The sequence below is a fragment of the Pseudonaja textilis genome, chromosome 1 (genome assembly GCF_049901715.1).
Source record: "Pseudonaja textilis isolate UNSWEBS1 chromosome 1, rPseTex1.2, whole genome shotgun sequence".
Taxonomy (NCBI): Eukaryota; Metazoa; Chordata; class Lepidosauria; order Squamata; family Elapidae; genus Pseudonaja; species Pseudonaja textilis.
In genome coordinates this window covers 210,983,472-211,000,932 of record NC_141990.1, presented here as the reverse complement: position 1 = coordinate 211,000,932, position 17,461 = coordinate 210,983,472, and the positions used below count along the sequence as shown (strand labels likewise).

At 39.4% G+C, this 17,461-nt stretch overlaps 1 protein-coding gene across 2 annotated transcripts in view; it reads right to left on the bottom strand.

Moving 5' to 3' along the window:
- Positions 1-10,835: 10,835 nt before the first annotated feature.
- The window catches only part of MARCO (macrophage receptor with collagenous structure), a 42,548-nt gene continuing 35,922 nt past the window's right edge, over positions 10,836-17,461 (bottom strand). Inside the window, exons 13-18 of one of the 2 annotated variants that reach the window (XM_087920350.1) lie at positions 16,846-16,890; positions 14,636-14,719; positions 13,862-13,915; positions 13,066-13,110; positions 11,809-11,982; positions 10,836-11,363 (exon numbers count right to left, since the gene is read on the bottom strand). In XM_087920350.1, the coding sequence (XP_087776476.1) occupies positions 11,233-11,363; positions 11,809-11,982; positions 13,066-13,110; positions 13,862-13,915; positions 14,636-14,719; positions 16,846-16,890 (533 nt within the window). In that variant the 3' untranslated portion in view covers positions 10,836-11,232. The remainder of the gene's footprint in view (positions 11,364-11,808; positions 11,983-13,065; positions 13,111-13,861; positions 13,916-14,635; positions 14,720-16,845; positions 16,891-17,461) is intronic. The other variant, XM_087920351.1, reaches the window with a different exon arrangement.

Here is a 17,461-nt window from a genome sequence, read left to right as displayed (position 1 = left end):
TTTTTTTATTTCTTTTTTAAAGTTGTGGATTATTGTTAGTTAAGATAAAGCCACAAGAACAACAAAATCCCCCAAACATCCAACCTTCCTTCTCCTTTGTAGCTTTGTAGCTAGTAAATGAATGTTAGCATTACAAGTCCCAAAGTAAGAAGAAAGTGCTGGTGCTAATTACCAAGTATCAAATGAGATTAGTCAAAGGTCAGAAATCTAAAGTATATTGGACTTTTGAAGGTGCTGGATACATTCTGACTAGTCACTAGAGGGAGGGAAAGAAAAAGGAGCTTGTTTTGCCAAGATAAGAACGAAACAAGAGTGACAAACAGTCCATCTTTTCTGCTCTAACTTAGGGTGGTAGAACCAGGTAGCCAAGTAAGGTTGTTTTTGCCTAATACTCATTGACATCCAAAAATATTTAAAAGACAAGATCAGATTGCAAGAAGAGAACAATTCTACCAATGGTGGGATTCTAATTTTTTTTACTAATGGTTCTGTGGGCGTGGCTTGGTGGGCATGGCAGGGGAAGGATATTGCAAAATCTCCATTCCCACCTCACTCCACTAACCTACTTTCTAGCTCCGTTCTCCTCTGCAGGGCAACAAAAGAAGATCCAGCCAATCAGCTGGGAATAGATGGGGCCAGGGCCAGGTGATATTTGCTGGTTCTCCAAACTACTCAAAATTTCTGCTACCGGTTCTCCAGAACTGGTCAGAACCTGCTGGATACCACCTCTGAATTCCACACTGCCCCATATCTTCCGTAACTGGCAGCAATCTGATCACCTTGCTCATCTTGTGGCTTCTAGCTTTTAGATAAAATGATAAATGAATTTGCAGAGCAAGTCTTACATCAACAAATAGCCTACAGGTAGTCCTGTACAATAGTTCATTTGGCGACCATTCAAAGTTACAATGGCATTGAAAAAAAGTGACTTATTTTTCACATGACAATTGCGGCATCCCCATAGTCATGTGACCAAAATTCAGATGCATGGCAGTCGACTCACGTTTATGACAATTGCAGTGTCCAAGGTTCACATGATTGCTTTTCCCAACCTTCTGACAAGCAAAGTCAATGGGAACGCTAGAATTCACTTAAGAACTGTATAAACTTAACACCCGCAGTGATTCACTTAACAAATAGGGCAAGAAATATCTGAAGAAGCTTCTTGGATGTGAAGTGAAATGTCTTTAAAGAAAAACCCAAAAGTCCAGTTGCTTCTTGAAAAAAGCATCTTTGGGACAACCATGACTGGGATGGATGACTGAGAACCTCCACAGACATTCAAAGATAAACTGGTGGAGAAGGTTCTAGGAGCCCACGATGGCTGGTGGGGGCTGACCTCTTCAGTGGGTCTTCCTATAAATGGCTATGTTGACATGAAACCTCCCTTCTAGCCCATCCCTAGTAGGAGCCCTGACGTGGAATCTAAATGCAGGAAAATTCCCTACTGGTCAAAAAAGGACATCCACTCCTGCATAGCACTTCTTCCATGGTTAATATGGAGGACTTTGAAGACCATACATTTCTTGTTATTACAGGTAGCCTTTGTCATACAACTGTAACAAACAGTGGTGGGATTCAAAAATTTTTTACTACCAGTTATGTGGGCGTGGGTTGGTGGGTGTGGTAGGGGAAGGATACTGTAAAATCTCCAGTCAGAGGTGGCATTTGCCGGTTTTCCGAAAGACTCAAAATTTCTGCTTCCGGTTCTCCAGAATCTGCTGAATACCACCTCTGATAACAGAGCTTGTCCATGTTACAGCAGATTTTATTACATTTTGGTGGCTGTATTTAAACAAATGTGGCAGTCATTAAGCAAACGCTGCGATTGTGAAGGGAACTGATGGTTTGCTGTGGGCACGATTTTGCTGAAAACTGGAAGGAAGTGCCCGTTTTTGGCTAAAACACTGCAGAGCGCATTCACATGGCTCCAGGACACTGCAAACACACACAAATGCAGTCGCATAACCATGGGAGGGACCTGATGTCAAAGCCAGGTCCTAAGTACCCTTCAGGTAGTCACATTTTAACTTTGAACGGTTGCTGAATAACTAGTCATAAGTGAAGGATTACCTGTATCTCCCTGACTGCTATTGAAGGCTATCCACACTTAAACAGAGGTGTTTGTGAGGGATAAAGATTGTTGCGAGGGCATTAAAAATAACAGAGCTATTTCCAACTCCTTGGCCAGCAGTGGCTGCAGGAGGTGTCTATCTGCTTCTCTGTACTGAAGCAGCATGTTTGTGTATAAAAAGCCTCTCCAAACGTGGCAACTTTAAGACTTGTGGACTTCATCTCCCAGAATTCCCCAGACAGCCATGCTGGGAGTCAAAATCCAGAGGTCTTAAAGTTGCCACGTTTGGTGTATAAATACGCCTTACAATACTGTAGACAGACTGCATTTGTTCAGCAATGGGTCATGTGATCAGGAGGGAAGAGGGCTCAGAAAGGAGCAATAAGCAATAATCCCAATCTCTGCTAAGCAGATACTTTCATGGAAATATATGGGAGAATTGGGGAGATTTTTCCCCCTCTCTCTTCAGGTCTTGCCTGCTTTTCTTAACGTGGCTCTTTCTTTTGCTAGAATCTCTCCACTCCATCGCCAAAGTTGTCCCATTCTGTTCAGTTTCTGCCAACTAACCAATGGACAGACAGGCAGCTGTATGGCCTCTGGGTTCCTTTGAGATGATTGTTATGATGATGATAATTCTTTCTATTGGATTGGAAAGAATAACAAGGCCATCTTCCTTCAAAATTCAGAGCCTGGGTTTTCTCATAAATACATGTTTGTGCAAGGCAGTTCTATGGGTCAGCAGCCATTTCACAATTCTGGTTGATTCAACAGAGAGAAAATCATTAAAACATTTAGGGTAGTTGGTCATTTCAATGGTTTCTGCAACTGTATCTATTCTACAGGAAAAGGGCAGATCTGATAAACAGTCATAGGGAGAAAAAAAAAGCTGCTATATGTAAACAAAACCAGCTTTTGACAATATTTGACCTCATGGAGTTTCAGAAAGCAAAGGCATTCAATTGAGTTCCTATAAAAGCTCCCATTATTACACCTGGCTAATTTGCAATGCACAATTTCCCCTAGCTAATTGGCAATTTTTGCCTTCATAATTCATGACTTCAAAATTCATAATTCATGGCTTCATGAATCCTCGGTGCATGGGGAATGTTAAGGAATATTTACATTTTTTAATATGTGTTCAATGTTTTGTACACAAGGTGGACTGCCTTGGGAAACAGGCTAATTCTTCTCAATATTCCCTTTAGCTTTACCTGTAAGCCTGCAATTCTGCGTCTTATGTGTAAGTCTGATTAAATTCACTAACACTGACTTCTGAAAAGATATTGATAGGATTGGACTGCATGTCTCTGAATATCTGATCCTTCTCACAGAGGTTCTCATTTGTTCCTGAGTCTTTAACGAAAGACAGCATGGAATTTGAAGGTTCTAGCAAAGCATATCATTGTTCTAAGATGTTAAGCAAGCATATTTTGATCCATATTTTTGGGCAATCCTGTTGAGCGTTCAGTCAAAACCAAAATGTATGCAGGTGGTCCTCACCACAACTGACTTCAACATTCTACTGTGAAGTAAGATAGTTGTCAACTGAATTTTACAGCATTTTATGAGTTATTAAGTGAATCACTGCAGTTGTTAAACAAGTAACACAATTGTTAAGTGAATCCCCATTGGCTTTACTTGTCAGAAGTTCACAAAAGGTGATCATATCACCCCAAGACACTGCAAGTGTCATAAATATGGATGCCACAATGGCTGTAAGTGTGAAAAATAGTCCTAAGTCATTTTTTCAGTGGCGTTTTAATTTTGAATGATCAAGTATGAAAGGATGTTAGTCACTTCTGAAAAACTCCCCTCCCAAAATGTAGGGACTTATCCTGGCAGTCTCCAGGGATTGAACATGAAGAGGAAAATACAGTTTTATAAGTAACATTCCTGTGGAAGGTTTCATGAATTATTACTGATTGCAGACAGTTTATTCTTTTTAATTATTTTAGGAATCCTTAGACCAACAGTGATTAATTTACATGTTTCTGTTCAATATTTGTATTGTAGGAATTATTTATGTTAAAATGCCAAGAAAGGAAGAAGGGAAGGATCTTCCACTCATACATTAAAAATTGTTTTCTTCTCTCACAATAACATTTGGCAGAATATGAGGATTTTCTTAGAAGCTTGTTTGTAGTCCAAGGGCCTCAATTCATGCTAAGTTTTCCAGGATTTTCCTGCATGTTACCCTCTTTTCAGACCTTTAAACCCAAAGGTTGGGATGATAGGAAAAAGATGCTGAAGCGCCTTCATGGGGCTGGCTTAGGATATTTTGGTTTCTATTGAGGGCTACACAACATGGACTTTGTAGTATTATTATACTTGCTAACCAACATAGGAAGCATTTTAATTTGACTTATTTGCCTTTCTTTTAAATGAAGTTAATGGTTTATCAAACCATTGTAGGCTGGAATGTGGTAATTTTTAAAATTTATTGCTGTACATATGGATTGATAAATTCTAACATTCTTAAACAGCAAAGGTAAAATCTCCAGGTCAGGGTAGGATGGGACTCTGTTTCTTTTAATAGGACGTTTGTAGTTAAATTTCTGATAAGAAAGAGAATGCTTGTTAGTATTAATTGGTACTTGGGTTGTCTCTCTGTGAACTCCAAACAACCTTTTGACTTTTTTCCTCATTAATATCTTAACTTTTACACCCCTGCTTTTGTCAGATCTCATTTAAATGGACATTTAAAAAGACATGTGTTGTTTACATGTAATATGTTTAATCCACATAACTGATTTTCTATGCAAAGGAAGGGTTAGTTTTGTCTTGCCCAACCAACTTTTCTCTCGTATTTTTCTTTGATATGTTAACTATAAAACAGAATGTAAGCTGAGGATAGCCAACATGATCGCCAATGTTTGATAATGGATATGGAAGAAGAAGAAGAAGAAGGAGAAGGAGAAGGAGAAGGAGAAGGAGAAGAAGAAGAAGAAGAAGAAGAAGAAGAAGAAGAAGAAGAAGAAGAAGAAGAAGAAGAAGAAGAAGAAGAAGAAGAAGAAGAAGAAGAAGAAGAAGAAGAAGAAGAAGAAGAAGAAGAAGAAGAAGAAGAAGAAGAAGAAGAAGAAGAAGAAGAAGTGGGTCCTTCTTGAACGAGAAGAAGCCTTTTTAATCAGAACATTCTGAATAATAGTAATAAAATGATCTTTCTATCTCAGTGCCTTACTGGATTCTGGGAGTACTGAAGCCAGAGCGTAGGCCCGTATTTGCCCAACCCTATGATAGCCTTAAATTATAATTAGGCCACTGTATTTATAAGGCAGAAACAAATGAAAATAGTTTTTGCTTTGTATTATGAAATGGTATGTGGCATTGCAGGGGGAGGGTTTAAAGTTTCCTGTTGGAGATACATTGGCAACTGTCAACAACCACTCTCAGAATTGCAATGCAAAGGATCCGTGAGAAAAAGCAGCACTGGATTAAAATTGCTATGGAGATCTGTTGGCAGACGGCAATCAACTGCTTTAAGTGGCTTCATTCTAGCAGGCACTAAAGATTCTTGTCTGGCTGTGCTGTGGTCAAATGTCTGAGTAGCTTCTGCTGAGTTTGAGCCAGGGCACCTGACAGCTTGATTACCTTCTTATCACTCTCACAACAGGGTGAGGAGAGCCATCGCGCACCTGTTCAGGAGTCAGAATAATAGCTATTAACTTTCAAGTGACTGTATTGATCCTTGGTCAGTCAGTGCTTCAGTAACAGTATGAGGTAGTCAGTCTGATGGATAAGGTAGTCCAGAACATGGGCCAGTTAGACCAGATGATGGGATAGGGCTTTTGCTCATCTGTCTTTGATAGGACATTGGTAAACCCCATTACAATAGCACCTGCTGCAGCAGAGCAATTCAATAGCAGCAAACAGTTCCTTCCTTCCTTCCTTCCTTCCTTCCTTCCTTCCTTCCTTCCTTCCCTTTTTAAAAATATAAACCTCATGACTGAAGAAGCTGTGCGTTCCTGATATGTCATGGGGTGACATCAGGAACAATGTAGATTTGGATAACTATTGTAACTATATGATATGCCTAACTTTGAAGATCTTCTCCTACTTCTGCATCTCCAGCAGCATAAATCTTTTGATGTTGAATGTGATGTTTTGGTTGTAGTAGGCAAGAATGCTTGGCTTAACTGGTCAGTTCAAAGAGGGCCAGTTGGATGAAATATGAGAGAAATTTATCCCTAGGGCATCCTGGACACAATATTGGATCTTTCCCTACATTCTCCTATAGTTCAAAGATCTTAGGAGTTGAACAGTGGACTTGGGAGCCTTCCGAATTCTGCTCACTGTACTATTAGACATTGTATTATTGCACAGGCTTCGATTCTGCAGAATCTGACCATTTTGCACGGGAGTGTCCTCCCAACACCCTACAGAACATCAGTAAAGGACCACAGTTGGGAGGGGAGATATATTTTACCTCATCTACTCCTGAGCAGGCTCAAGTTTGTGTATCCATTCATTAGATTTTTAACCCGTTTTTATCTCTTTATAAGTAACTCAAGATGGTGAAGCTTGCAAGCAGGCAGGCACATCATGGAGGTGCAAGCAAGGGAAAATTGGAGTGAGCTGCTGAAGTCTTTGAGATGAGTATGAGGCTTGTGATGAACTATCTCTCTGGAATAGATGTACTTGGAAAAAACGGCTGGAAAATTCTGAGGATGGAAACAAGTGAAGGACTCACAAAAGATCTTGGTCTATGGAAATCTTAGTGTATCTAAAATAACTGGATTGTATAAGTTACATGCATCTGAGAAATCATTTGCTAATATGAACCAGTTTTTATATCAGGACACTATCATTACCACTGTTAGAGTTACTGAAGACCCTCATAGAGTCTAGAGTCCAGACTATACGAATCCAGATGAGGGTGTAGAGCTCCACCTAGTGCTGAGATGGAATCATTTGTTAGAATATCTGGTAGAAGAGAAAATAATTTTCCAGTTTTTATTGTGTTGTTATTGTGTGGTATTTTTTTATAGCCACCCACACCCAGACCTAGAGTACAGTATTTGATCTGGTAAATTTACGAAGCTAAATAATACAGAACACATCATGAGACAAAAATTACAGGGGATGTTCATGTTGTCATAAGTGCCTCCTTCAATAACAGATTTCAGAATATGTTTCCTATTTATCTGATTTTTATCCCACCTTTATTATTATTTATAAATAGCTTAAGGTGGCAAGCATATATAATACTCTTTCTTCCTCCTATTTTCCCCACAACAACAACCCTGAGAGAGAGTGACTGGCCCAAAGTCATCCAGCCACTTTTTTTTTTTTTTGGTGCCTAAGATGGGACCAGAACTCATTGCCACCTGATTCCTTGCTAAGCAATTAATGCAATCAGCATTAATTGACAAGAAAAGATAATTTACAGTAATTATTTTGGTATTGGTGTGCTTATTTTTTTTAAAAAAAAATTATTGTTCCTCAATGATGAGGGCAGGGGTGGGATTCTACCGGTTCTGTCCAATTCTGTAGAACCGGTTGCTCTGAAGAGCAGCAAACAGAGAGCATGCATAGAACTGGTTCTATGTCTGCTGCTGTTTTGGCCTGCCTGCTTGCCTGGGCTCTCACCTGACCTTTATTTCCTGCGTTTTCAACCACAGCTGCTTTGTGCAAGACAGCTGTGGTTGAAAAAGCAGAAAAAAGGGGTTTTTCAACCGCTGCGCACCTGCGCGCAGCATTGCTCAGCTGTCTAGGCAGCTAGCTGACAACGATATACATGAACAAAATGTAAAATCACCGAACCAGTAGTTACACCAGTCGGATCCCACCCCCGGACGAGGGGATTAATGGTTAATTATATGTTCAGATGACTGAACTGTCTCAGAGAGGGGAATTTATGGGGATCAAAATGCTGTTTGAACTCCCATTTCCTAGAATTTTTTTCGCAATTGGCCATGCTGGATAAGATTGGGAGAAATTACAATTCAGCAAAACATGAAGACTGCCGCTGCATTTAATTGTGCAGCTTTGGGGCAATGTAAAATTAAAAGTAAGGAGGAGTATGAGGTTTCTAATGCAATCCTAAAATGCTAGTCTTCAAGACAATAATTAGGTCATTGCAGCAACAAAATTGTAGAGGCAATCCTTGACTTACAACAGTTCATTTAGTGACTGTTTGAAGTTACCACGACACTGAAAAAAAGTGACTTATGATCCTTTTTCACACTTATGACTGTTACAGCATCCCCATGGTCACGTGATCAAAATTCAGATACTGTAATCAGCAGTATCCTGGAGTCATGTGATTCACTTTTGCAACCTTCTGACAAGCAAAATCAATGAGGAAGCCAGGTTCACGTAACACCTGTGTGACTGACTTAACAACTGCAGTGATTCACTTAATAACGGTAGCGAGAAAAGCCATAAAGTGGGTCAAAATTCGCTTAACAATTGTTTCACTTAGCAACAGACATTTTGGGCTCAGTTGTAGTCATAGGTCAAGGACTACCTGTAAAAAGCAAAGGGTCTGGATTTGCTGTTACAGTTAATCTTCAATTTACAATCACAATTGAGCCCAAAATTTCCACTGCTAAGCAAGACAGTTATGAAGTGAGTTTGGACCCATTTTACAATAGCAATAGCACTTAGACTTTACATACCGCTTCACAGTGCTTTACAGTCCCTCTCTAAGCAGTTTACAGAGTCAGCTTATTGCCCCTAACAATTTTGGGTCCTCATTTTAGGGACCTCAGAAGGATAGAAGGCTGAGTCAACCTTGAGCCTGGTGGGATTCGAACTGCCAAACTGCTGACAGCCAGCAGTCAGCAGAAGCAGCCTGCAGTACTGCACTCTAACCACTGCTCCACCAAGGCCTTTCCTGCCACAGTTGTTAAGTGAATCACTGCTGTTTGTCACACGGTTGTTAGGTGAATCTGGCTTTCCTATTGACTTTTTATTTATTTTATTTTATTTATTTATTTCTCAAGCAAGTATTAGATAACAAGTGTAAGTATAAACATGGTGATGATTACATGAAATGGATGCGAACAAAAAAAGAAACAATAGGACAGGGACGATAGGCACGTTGGCGCGCTTATGCACGCCCCCTACAGACCTCTTAGGAAAGGGGTGAGGTCAATAGTAGACAGTCTTAGGTTAAAGTTTTTGAGGTTTGCTTGTCAGAAAGGTCACAAAAGGGGATCACATAACTCTGGTTGCCAAGCATCCAAACCTTGATCAAGTGATTTGGGGGATGTTGCAAATGATTGCAAGTGTGACAAATGGTCATAATGCCTTGCTCCTCTTGTATGGCTGAAAAGATGGCTAATCCACGTAGAGCATTGTCCAGGGGATTGCTGCCAATACAAGCCCCTTCTTGGTGCTGGCCTCTTTTCCTAGTCAGCTACATGAAGCACAGCGGTATTTCTCTCTTTCATTCCGCCTGTGTTTGTGTGCATTCAGCTTATGCTGACTTTTATGAGCCAATAATAAACTCCAGACAACATTTGTAATGTTTCATCCCGCCAATATGTCTTCAGGTCAACATTTGCCAAGACTAGCTAAAATAACATATTTTAGAAGAACTAATAAAATGCTACATAAAACAATTCCTTGAAAATACATCACTCTCGTTCTTTTAATGCAACCTTATCCTTCTTCTTTCTTTGTTTCTGGGTGAGCAGATCTCAGAAACTGATGTATGCCAATTTGGATATGTCTGCCTGTCATCGTCCATTAAGGAAATGTCAAGGGAAAAGAAAAAAGAAACAAGTAGCAGTAAACCTTCTAGACTTCTAAGGATTACTCATCGAAGTCATTCATGGTTTTCTGCCCTCTTATATGAATATGTAACTCACCCAGAAGATAATCTCTTTCACAGGTATTCTCTGAAAGCATCACACTCTCTATATTTGTATTCCTGATCTTCTACAACAGATCTGCTCTTCTGTGACAAAAATTTGATTTAGATATGTAACATGAGAATTTCTCTTGTTGCATGTTATCAGAATGCCATCACAAAATGAAAAAGAGAGGTGTTTCTTCTTGTGGGGGCACTGAGACTGCGGGATTGCTCCAGGCGAGAAGGGACAACTTGCCATGGCCAACTGTTGCCATGCAACAATCTAACCATTCAGTTTAATCATTTAAAATAAATAAAAACATTATTTTAAATTGTTTTCATTCACATTTCATTCTGTCCTTCCCTTTGCATCCTTTCTTTAATGATTCTATTATTAAAGAAATGAATCATTCCTTTGATATTAGTATAACTCTTGTCCTTGCAGTCAGTTGTCCTGCTGTGAATTGGGGGTAGTAAGTTGTCCTGTGGCAAGTTGGCCCTGGTGAGTTGGGCATAGTAAGTTGTCCTGTGGCAAGTTGGCCCTGGTGAGTTGTCCTGTGGCAAGTTGGCCATGGCCCAAATGTAAGAATTCAGTAGTACAGGCTAACTCACTGCTCACTCCAGGAGTCTGATCCTGACCGGCTCACAGTTGACCCATCCTTCCATCCTTCTGAGGTCAGTAAAATGAGGACCCAATTGTTGAGGGCAATGTGCTGACTCTGTAGGCTATGCCTTGAAGGAAGACAATAGGAGACCAGTGCATTTGAGTTCTTTGGAGCAATGCATAGGACTCAATATGATGTCACCCTGATGTGCAATTTCAGGAAAAGGCACCCCTGGAAAAGGATGAAAGTAAGATACAGACTAAAGAAACATGGTCATCCCTTTTTGTAAAGTTCTACTTCAGGTGACAAAAGCTATGAATGTTTCCTGGAATCCCAACTACTTTATAAAACAATGACATGAAGTTTAGTTGTTTTATTTACAGAAGAACCTAGCAAAGCCATTGTACTTTATTGAAGATGAACTCTAACTTGACAGATATTCATTGCATTGTGGTATGCATCTTCCATATGTGCTTCTTATTAGGAAGTCCAATTGTATCAATAGTTCCTTCATCCAGGTGAATAAAGATGCAATTTATGGGATTTTTACATAAAAACATTCCTCGGTGTACCTATGAGCCTAGATACATCAAATACATCTTTAAAATTGGCCTTGATCAAAGAAGAACCTAAAAATACATTGATGCAATAGATGACAGTGAGCATTAAGTAACTGATCAGTAAGATACACACCACACGACAGGGCTGAGGCACTTAGTTCCATATTATTTTATAGGATGTGCTGCAAAACTGTCTTAAGCACACTCAACCCCAGCATCTTCACTGTGGCTGCAGTTGTTTTCACCCCATTCACGTTTATTGCACAAATAAATGGAGATTTCATTTCCTGAACATTGTACATCATCCAGCCAGATTTGTCCAGATCCTGATGAGCCAAAACACATAAGCAGAGATATAATGAGTGAATATATACATTGTTTCCAAGGTGAGAAAACAGATTCTGTTGACGTTATTTTGCTACGAGATCGGATTGTACAAATATGAGGGATTATTGAAGGAACCATATTCCCTTTCGCTGTTCTCTCAGATGTCTAAAATTCCCCTCTAGAACAGAGGTCTCCAGCACTGGCTGGAGAATACTGGGAGTTGAAATCCACAAGTCTTAAAGTTGCCAAGTTTGGGGACTCCTGCTCTAGAACAAAGGTCCAGAGCAAAGATGCTCCCTTGCCATGTTTCAGAAAGAAAGAAAGAAAGAAAGAAAGAAAGAAAGAAAGAAAGAAAGAAAGAAAGAAAGAAAGAAAGAAAGAAAGAAAGAAAGAAAAAGAAAATCTCTTGCTTTCTGATTTCATGAAAGTTGTGAAGAAGATTACCTTCAGGTGCAGTGAAGACATTAACAGCCCGACTGAACCCGAGCATTCGGCAAATCACATTGCCAGAATTCACATTCCAATGATCATCACAGATGGTGCCCCACTGTCCTTTATGTAGAATCTCCACACGGCCACGGTTGTCTTGTCCTACGAGTCTCAGGAAAGCCCCGAATCCTGTAGTTTATTTGCATATGTAATTTCAAAAGACAACGGCAAATCGCATTAAGGGTTTGATTACATCAAGTGTCCCTAAAAAAGAACCTTTGTACTCCAGCTATACCTCTGTGATTTTCCACATCTAAAGGATGGTTCAGTATAAACTCTCTTAGAGGGAAATGGTGGACTTTAACTAGAGCATTCTCAGCAAATCCTGAAACTGATGCTTCATAAATTTATTTTGGTGTTTGCAAATTTTGACTTTGTTTCTTAATATTTGCTTCTTTACTAAACCTGATCCCGCAGGTGACCACCTAGTTCACCTGTATGCAGAGGTGGGCTGCTGATGGTTCGCAGGGGTTCGAGAGAGCCCCTAGTTAAGATTCTGTGCAGTTTGAAGAACCCCCATATCCCACTCCTAGCTGGCTCCAGCTACCCCACATCTGCCCCTCCCAGAAGTCCCCCATGCAGCCTGTTTTGGATGTAGGTAACTGCAGGTACACATGGAGGCTTGGGGTACACGAAAAATGGGCCTCCCAGAAGTTCGGGAAGACTGGAAATGGGCCTGTTTCCGCCTTCCAGAGAGCCTCTGGAGCCCGGGGAGGCCATTCTCACCCTTGCAGAGGCTCGAGGAAAGCCTCTGAAACCCTGGGAGGGCAAAAAAGCCCCCCACCCTGTGGTGCAGGAGGCCGATTAGACCCCACCCACCATGGCCACACCCACCCAGCAACCAAGCAGAGAACCCGTTGTTAAATTTTTGAAGCCTACCCTTGCCTATATGGATTAGCCACTCCTGGCAAAGAATAGCATAACACTAAAAATTAGTTAGGCCCTGAAAACAACTCCTGGATTAAAATGTAGGAATACAAAGGATAATGAGCACAAATATCTTTTCTAACAAAAGGATTGCATCGTATTACTTATCTATAAGTCCTAATACAAAGGATACTATCTCTGTTTTGCCTACTTCTGGAATAGGCACAGCTGTATGTATTTTTTTAAGCTATTGCTTGCTCTGATGCTAGATAAAGGAATACAGCTTATATGGAGCTCCAAGTGTTCAAAATTTTTTTTACAAACTGTTTGTTGGGAATAATTTACCTGAGATGCCCCTTTCACCTTTAGAACCTTGTGCTCCTCGTGATCCTAGTTTAAGGGAATTAACACAACAAGGGTTAATGAAACATCCAGATAACTTGTGTATGTTTTTTTAAAAAAAATCATAAATGAAAGCAGAATCAGTATACCATGGAGTTATAAATGAATAAAATAAATACAACATGCACCAGAAAGATATTATCTGTCCTACTTGTGTGTCACAATGTCAAAGGCATAACTATCGCATGAGTTCTCATAGACTCATAGTGCCCAAACACTTTGGTCTTAGGACCATTTGTTAAATTATTTTTTAATTTAATTTTTAAAAATAAAATGATGGAGGACCCTGAAAAGTTTGGTTTGTGTGGGTTATGCCTATCAATATTTATTAGAAATTAAAACAGAGTAATTTAAAAATATTTATTTGACTTCATGGACCTCTTGAAAGTGTGTTGTCCTAGAATTGATTTTTGTTACTTCCTTTCTTTGCTACTACCAGAATAGGCTAATTTTTCCACATGTAGGAAACAACAAAGTTGTAGAAGCAGCAATATAGAATCTTCATAGTGGCTTTCCATTAAAGATCAACCAAACAAGGCATATGGGGTAATCCAGTAGCTTCAATAAAAAGGAATTTAGAGTGGGTTGCGAGGGATCATGAGTGCTCTTTGGCTATAATTGCCTGTAATAATTTAAACATGATCAATTCATATTCTGCCCAAACAAAATGCAAAGTTCATATGCATTTGATTATACTGTGTATTTGTGCAAAATATTGACGTTGGTTTTTGGAATTTACCTGTATCTCCCTTACTACCTTTTTGACCTTGATCACCCTTTTGTCCTCGTGGACCTGGGAGAAGAAAGAAGAACTACAGGTTAAAAAGTCTTTGGAAGCTAAAGTTTCAGCATGCTATTTGCAGCTCTTTCAGGTGAGTCATTGTTGACTAAAGATGTCTCTACGAACAGCAGAGAGTGGGACTGCTATGAAGAATTGGCAAGTAGACCAGTCCTTTGGAAACTCTCTGGAGAAGAGCAGAAGAGGAGATTATTTACAAGCTCTGAATGGCAGCTCCTTCCAAAGGGATTGTAATACTCTATTTCAAAGATCTTCAAACTTGGAAAAGTTTAAGACTTGTGAACTTCAACTCCCAGAATTCCTGAGCTAACATGACTGGAGGAGGAATTCTGGGAGTTGAAGTCCACAAGTCTTAAAGTTTGAAGACCCCTGCCCTATTGAATTGAGCGCCTCAGTTGTAGCAGCACCTTTAAAAAAAACATTAAGCTACCTATGCTCACATTGTAAACATGTTTGTAGATGATCCGCTTAACTATGTCATGGGTATTAGAGACTTTCAAACTGGCAAGTTTAATTTGACATCTGGCGAGTTTGACTTACTTTCTTTGATACAAGGACTTTTTTTTAAGACCTAAGAGTTTAAAAACACTATATAATTGACATTCAGAAAAGAAGATTTTTTATGTAAGAAAATTATAAATTGAACTGGAGACCAGAGGAATATGGACTTCGATAATATTATTACAACAATAAAAGCCCATAGTATTTGCTTACCTGGAACTTGACTTACTGCTCCTGCCTCCCCTTTTTCACCCTTTGGGCCAGGAGCTCCTGGTGGACCCACATTTCCAGCAGCTCCTGTTAAGCAAATCAAAGGGTGTGATAGCAGACCAAGTGTGAAGGAAGAGTTGCACATTGTGTACAAAGAAAGGTGTGCTAAGAACCATCCTTTTTACTTGGTAAGAAAAAATTACTTAGTAATAGAGCAGGTATGCCCTGAGACCAGGACATTCTGGATCAAAATTAAAAATTGGCTACAGGATATCACGGCCTATCAAATTGAACTCAGACCTACTAGGAATCATCAAAGTTCAACTTCCCAAAAAAGTAAAATATTTAATATTACATATCTTAACAGCTGCCAGGATAGCTTTTGCACAAATGTGGAAAACTCCCAATATACTCAGCGAAGAACTAGTCCAACCAAAAAAATAATGGAAAGTGCTGAAATGAATATGCTCACATTGAAAATGAAAGAGAAAGAAGATTCTGAATATTTTTCAATTTGGCATAAATAGTACGAATGGGTAACGAATAAAAATAAGAAATAAGATGTAAAAAGTAATCTGTAAGAGACCTTAAGAAAGTGAATTGTAAATATGTAAAGTATATAAGAATATAACTATTGATAAGGGTATTAATTAGATGTCAAAATGCTGTTGAAATTATGATGATTTGAGTTGTAATGATGGAAATACAATAAAATATATTTTAAAAAAGTAATAGAACAGCTATCCTGATCATGTGCTGTCAAAATATTTTGAACGACAATTCCTAGACTTTACAACCACTGTGTCTAAAAACCAGGCCAACATTAGTCATGTAAACTGAGGCTTCAGGAAGTTATAGATCAGGAGATATATAGACGATAGGTAATCCTTGATTTATGGCTGTAATTGAAGCTAGCAGTCATCAAACAGGTCACCAAGTGACTATGCCCAATTTTACAATTTCTTTGTGGTTAAGTGAATACCATGGTCATTAAATGAACACCACAGTTATTAAATGAATGTGGCAGTTGCTAAGTGAACCTATTGTACCTGGACACCATAAGAAAATGCTGGTTTCCAGCAAAAAAAAATTGTAATAAATTCCAGTCACATGACTGCAGGACACTGGAAATAGCCATAAATGCAGGCCACTTGCCAAGCGCCCCAAATGGAATCACATGACCAAAAGGGGGCATTCATCAGAACTTTGAAACCCAGGCTGTAAGTAGCTCTGGTGGGCGGGGGGGTCCATTGTAACATCAAACAGTTGCTAAGCAAGTGGTTATAAATCAAGGATTACCTGTACTAGGTTATGCCAGTAGATGCAGTAGATGATTTTGTTCTGTAGATTTGTACCTTTTGTTCCACATTAGAGATTGCAGGCAAAATCTGCTCTTACTGTCAATCTGCTGTAAGCAGCTTTGTTTCAAAAGGAAATGCAGAAAACGGCCACTGTAGCCTGCCTTGTCTTTTACTGATTCAAATCACCATGAATAGTTCCTTGCTGATGGCAGTAAGAACAGTTTTTGCCTGCAAATCTATCATATGGAATGGTTTTAGAAGGGATAAGGCCACAGAGACTCAAAGTTCATTTTTACCATTTGGGAGAAACTCAGTCCATTGATTAATGTGGAAGAAGGCCCAAACCCCTTAATAAATTGATAATTGCTCATGAGATAGAAAGAGCTGATCAATGAAAGAGGAGAAAAAAAGGGAAGAAAATCTGCAAATACACTTTTAAAGTATACAATCTGATGCCAAATGAGAAAAGCAGTAGTCACTCCCTTTTTTAGGAACAACATTGTAATTACATCTAGCAATTTCAGCAAAGACTTCTCTATATTATGTGTTCTCAGGAGTCAAATTATTTCTAGGGGAAAAAATTAGTTGCTCTTGTTTTAGTATTTTCTAATAGGTATAAGTCCTTTTGACTTCTGCATGTCTTATTGCCTAGTCAGCATGCTTTGCTGTGCAGTGCAATCCCATGGATTTTCACTCAAAATTAACCTCTGTTAAAATCAGCAACATTTACTTCCAGGAGGTGGGTGAGACTATCATACTCCTGAACATATCTACAGTGTGTAAGAATAAATGCTACTACATGTAAGGAAATTGACTTCTGGTAAGTATAGGGTTATAGTGTTGGAGAATGTTTGTGTCAGGGCATAGGTGATAAGAAGGGCATTTCAATTGCATTTACACAACATTGTTTACCTTTATTTCCTTGTGGTCCAGGAAGACCGCTGTGACCCGGCTGACCTGAAAGAGAAAATAATATTTCCATGTCTATATGTCGGGGTGTGTTTCTATAAGTGAAAGGAGATTCTTTGGGTGTTATGAACATGACATACGGAATGATGCCTTATATAGAAAATATAGTCCAATCAGCATTACTGGATGATTTCTGGTGGGAGAGGGATGGAGGTGATGCACCCATTCTTGGTCTTCTTGACTTCTCAGAGGCTTTCAATACCATTGATCATGGTAACCTTTTGGGCCAACTTAGGAAATTGAGGATAACTGGCACAGTTTTGTGCTTTATTGAGTGCTATGGGACTTAGTGCTCTCTGCTCCTTTTTGACATCGACATGAAACTGCTGGGTAACATCATCTGCCACCACGGGATGAAGTATCACCAATATGCTGATGGTATACAGTAATATATCTCCACTCCAGGTAAAGTAAGTAATGCTGTGGATATTTTTTCATAGTGCCTAGAAACTGGGGACCTGGATGAGGAACAATTGACTTCATCTGAACTCTAGTAAGTCAGAGTGGATGGGCCCCTCTGTATCCAACAGTTTATTATCTTTGATCTTAGATGCATTGC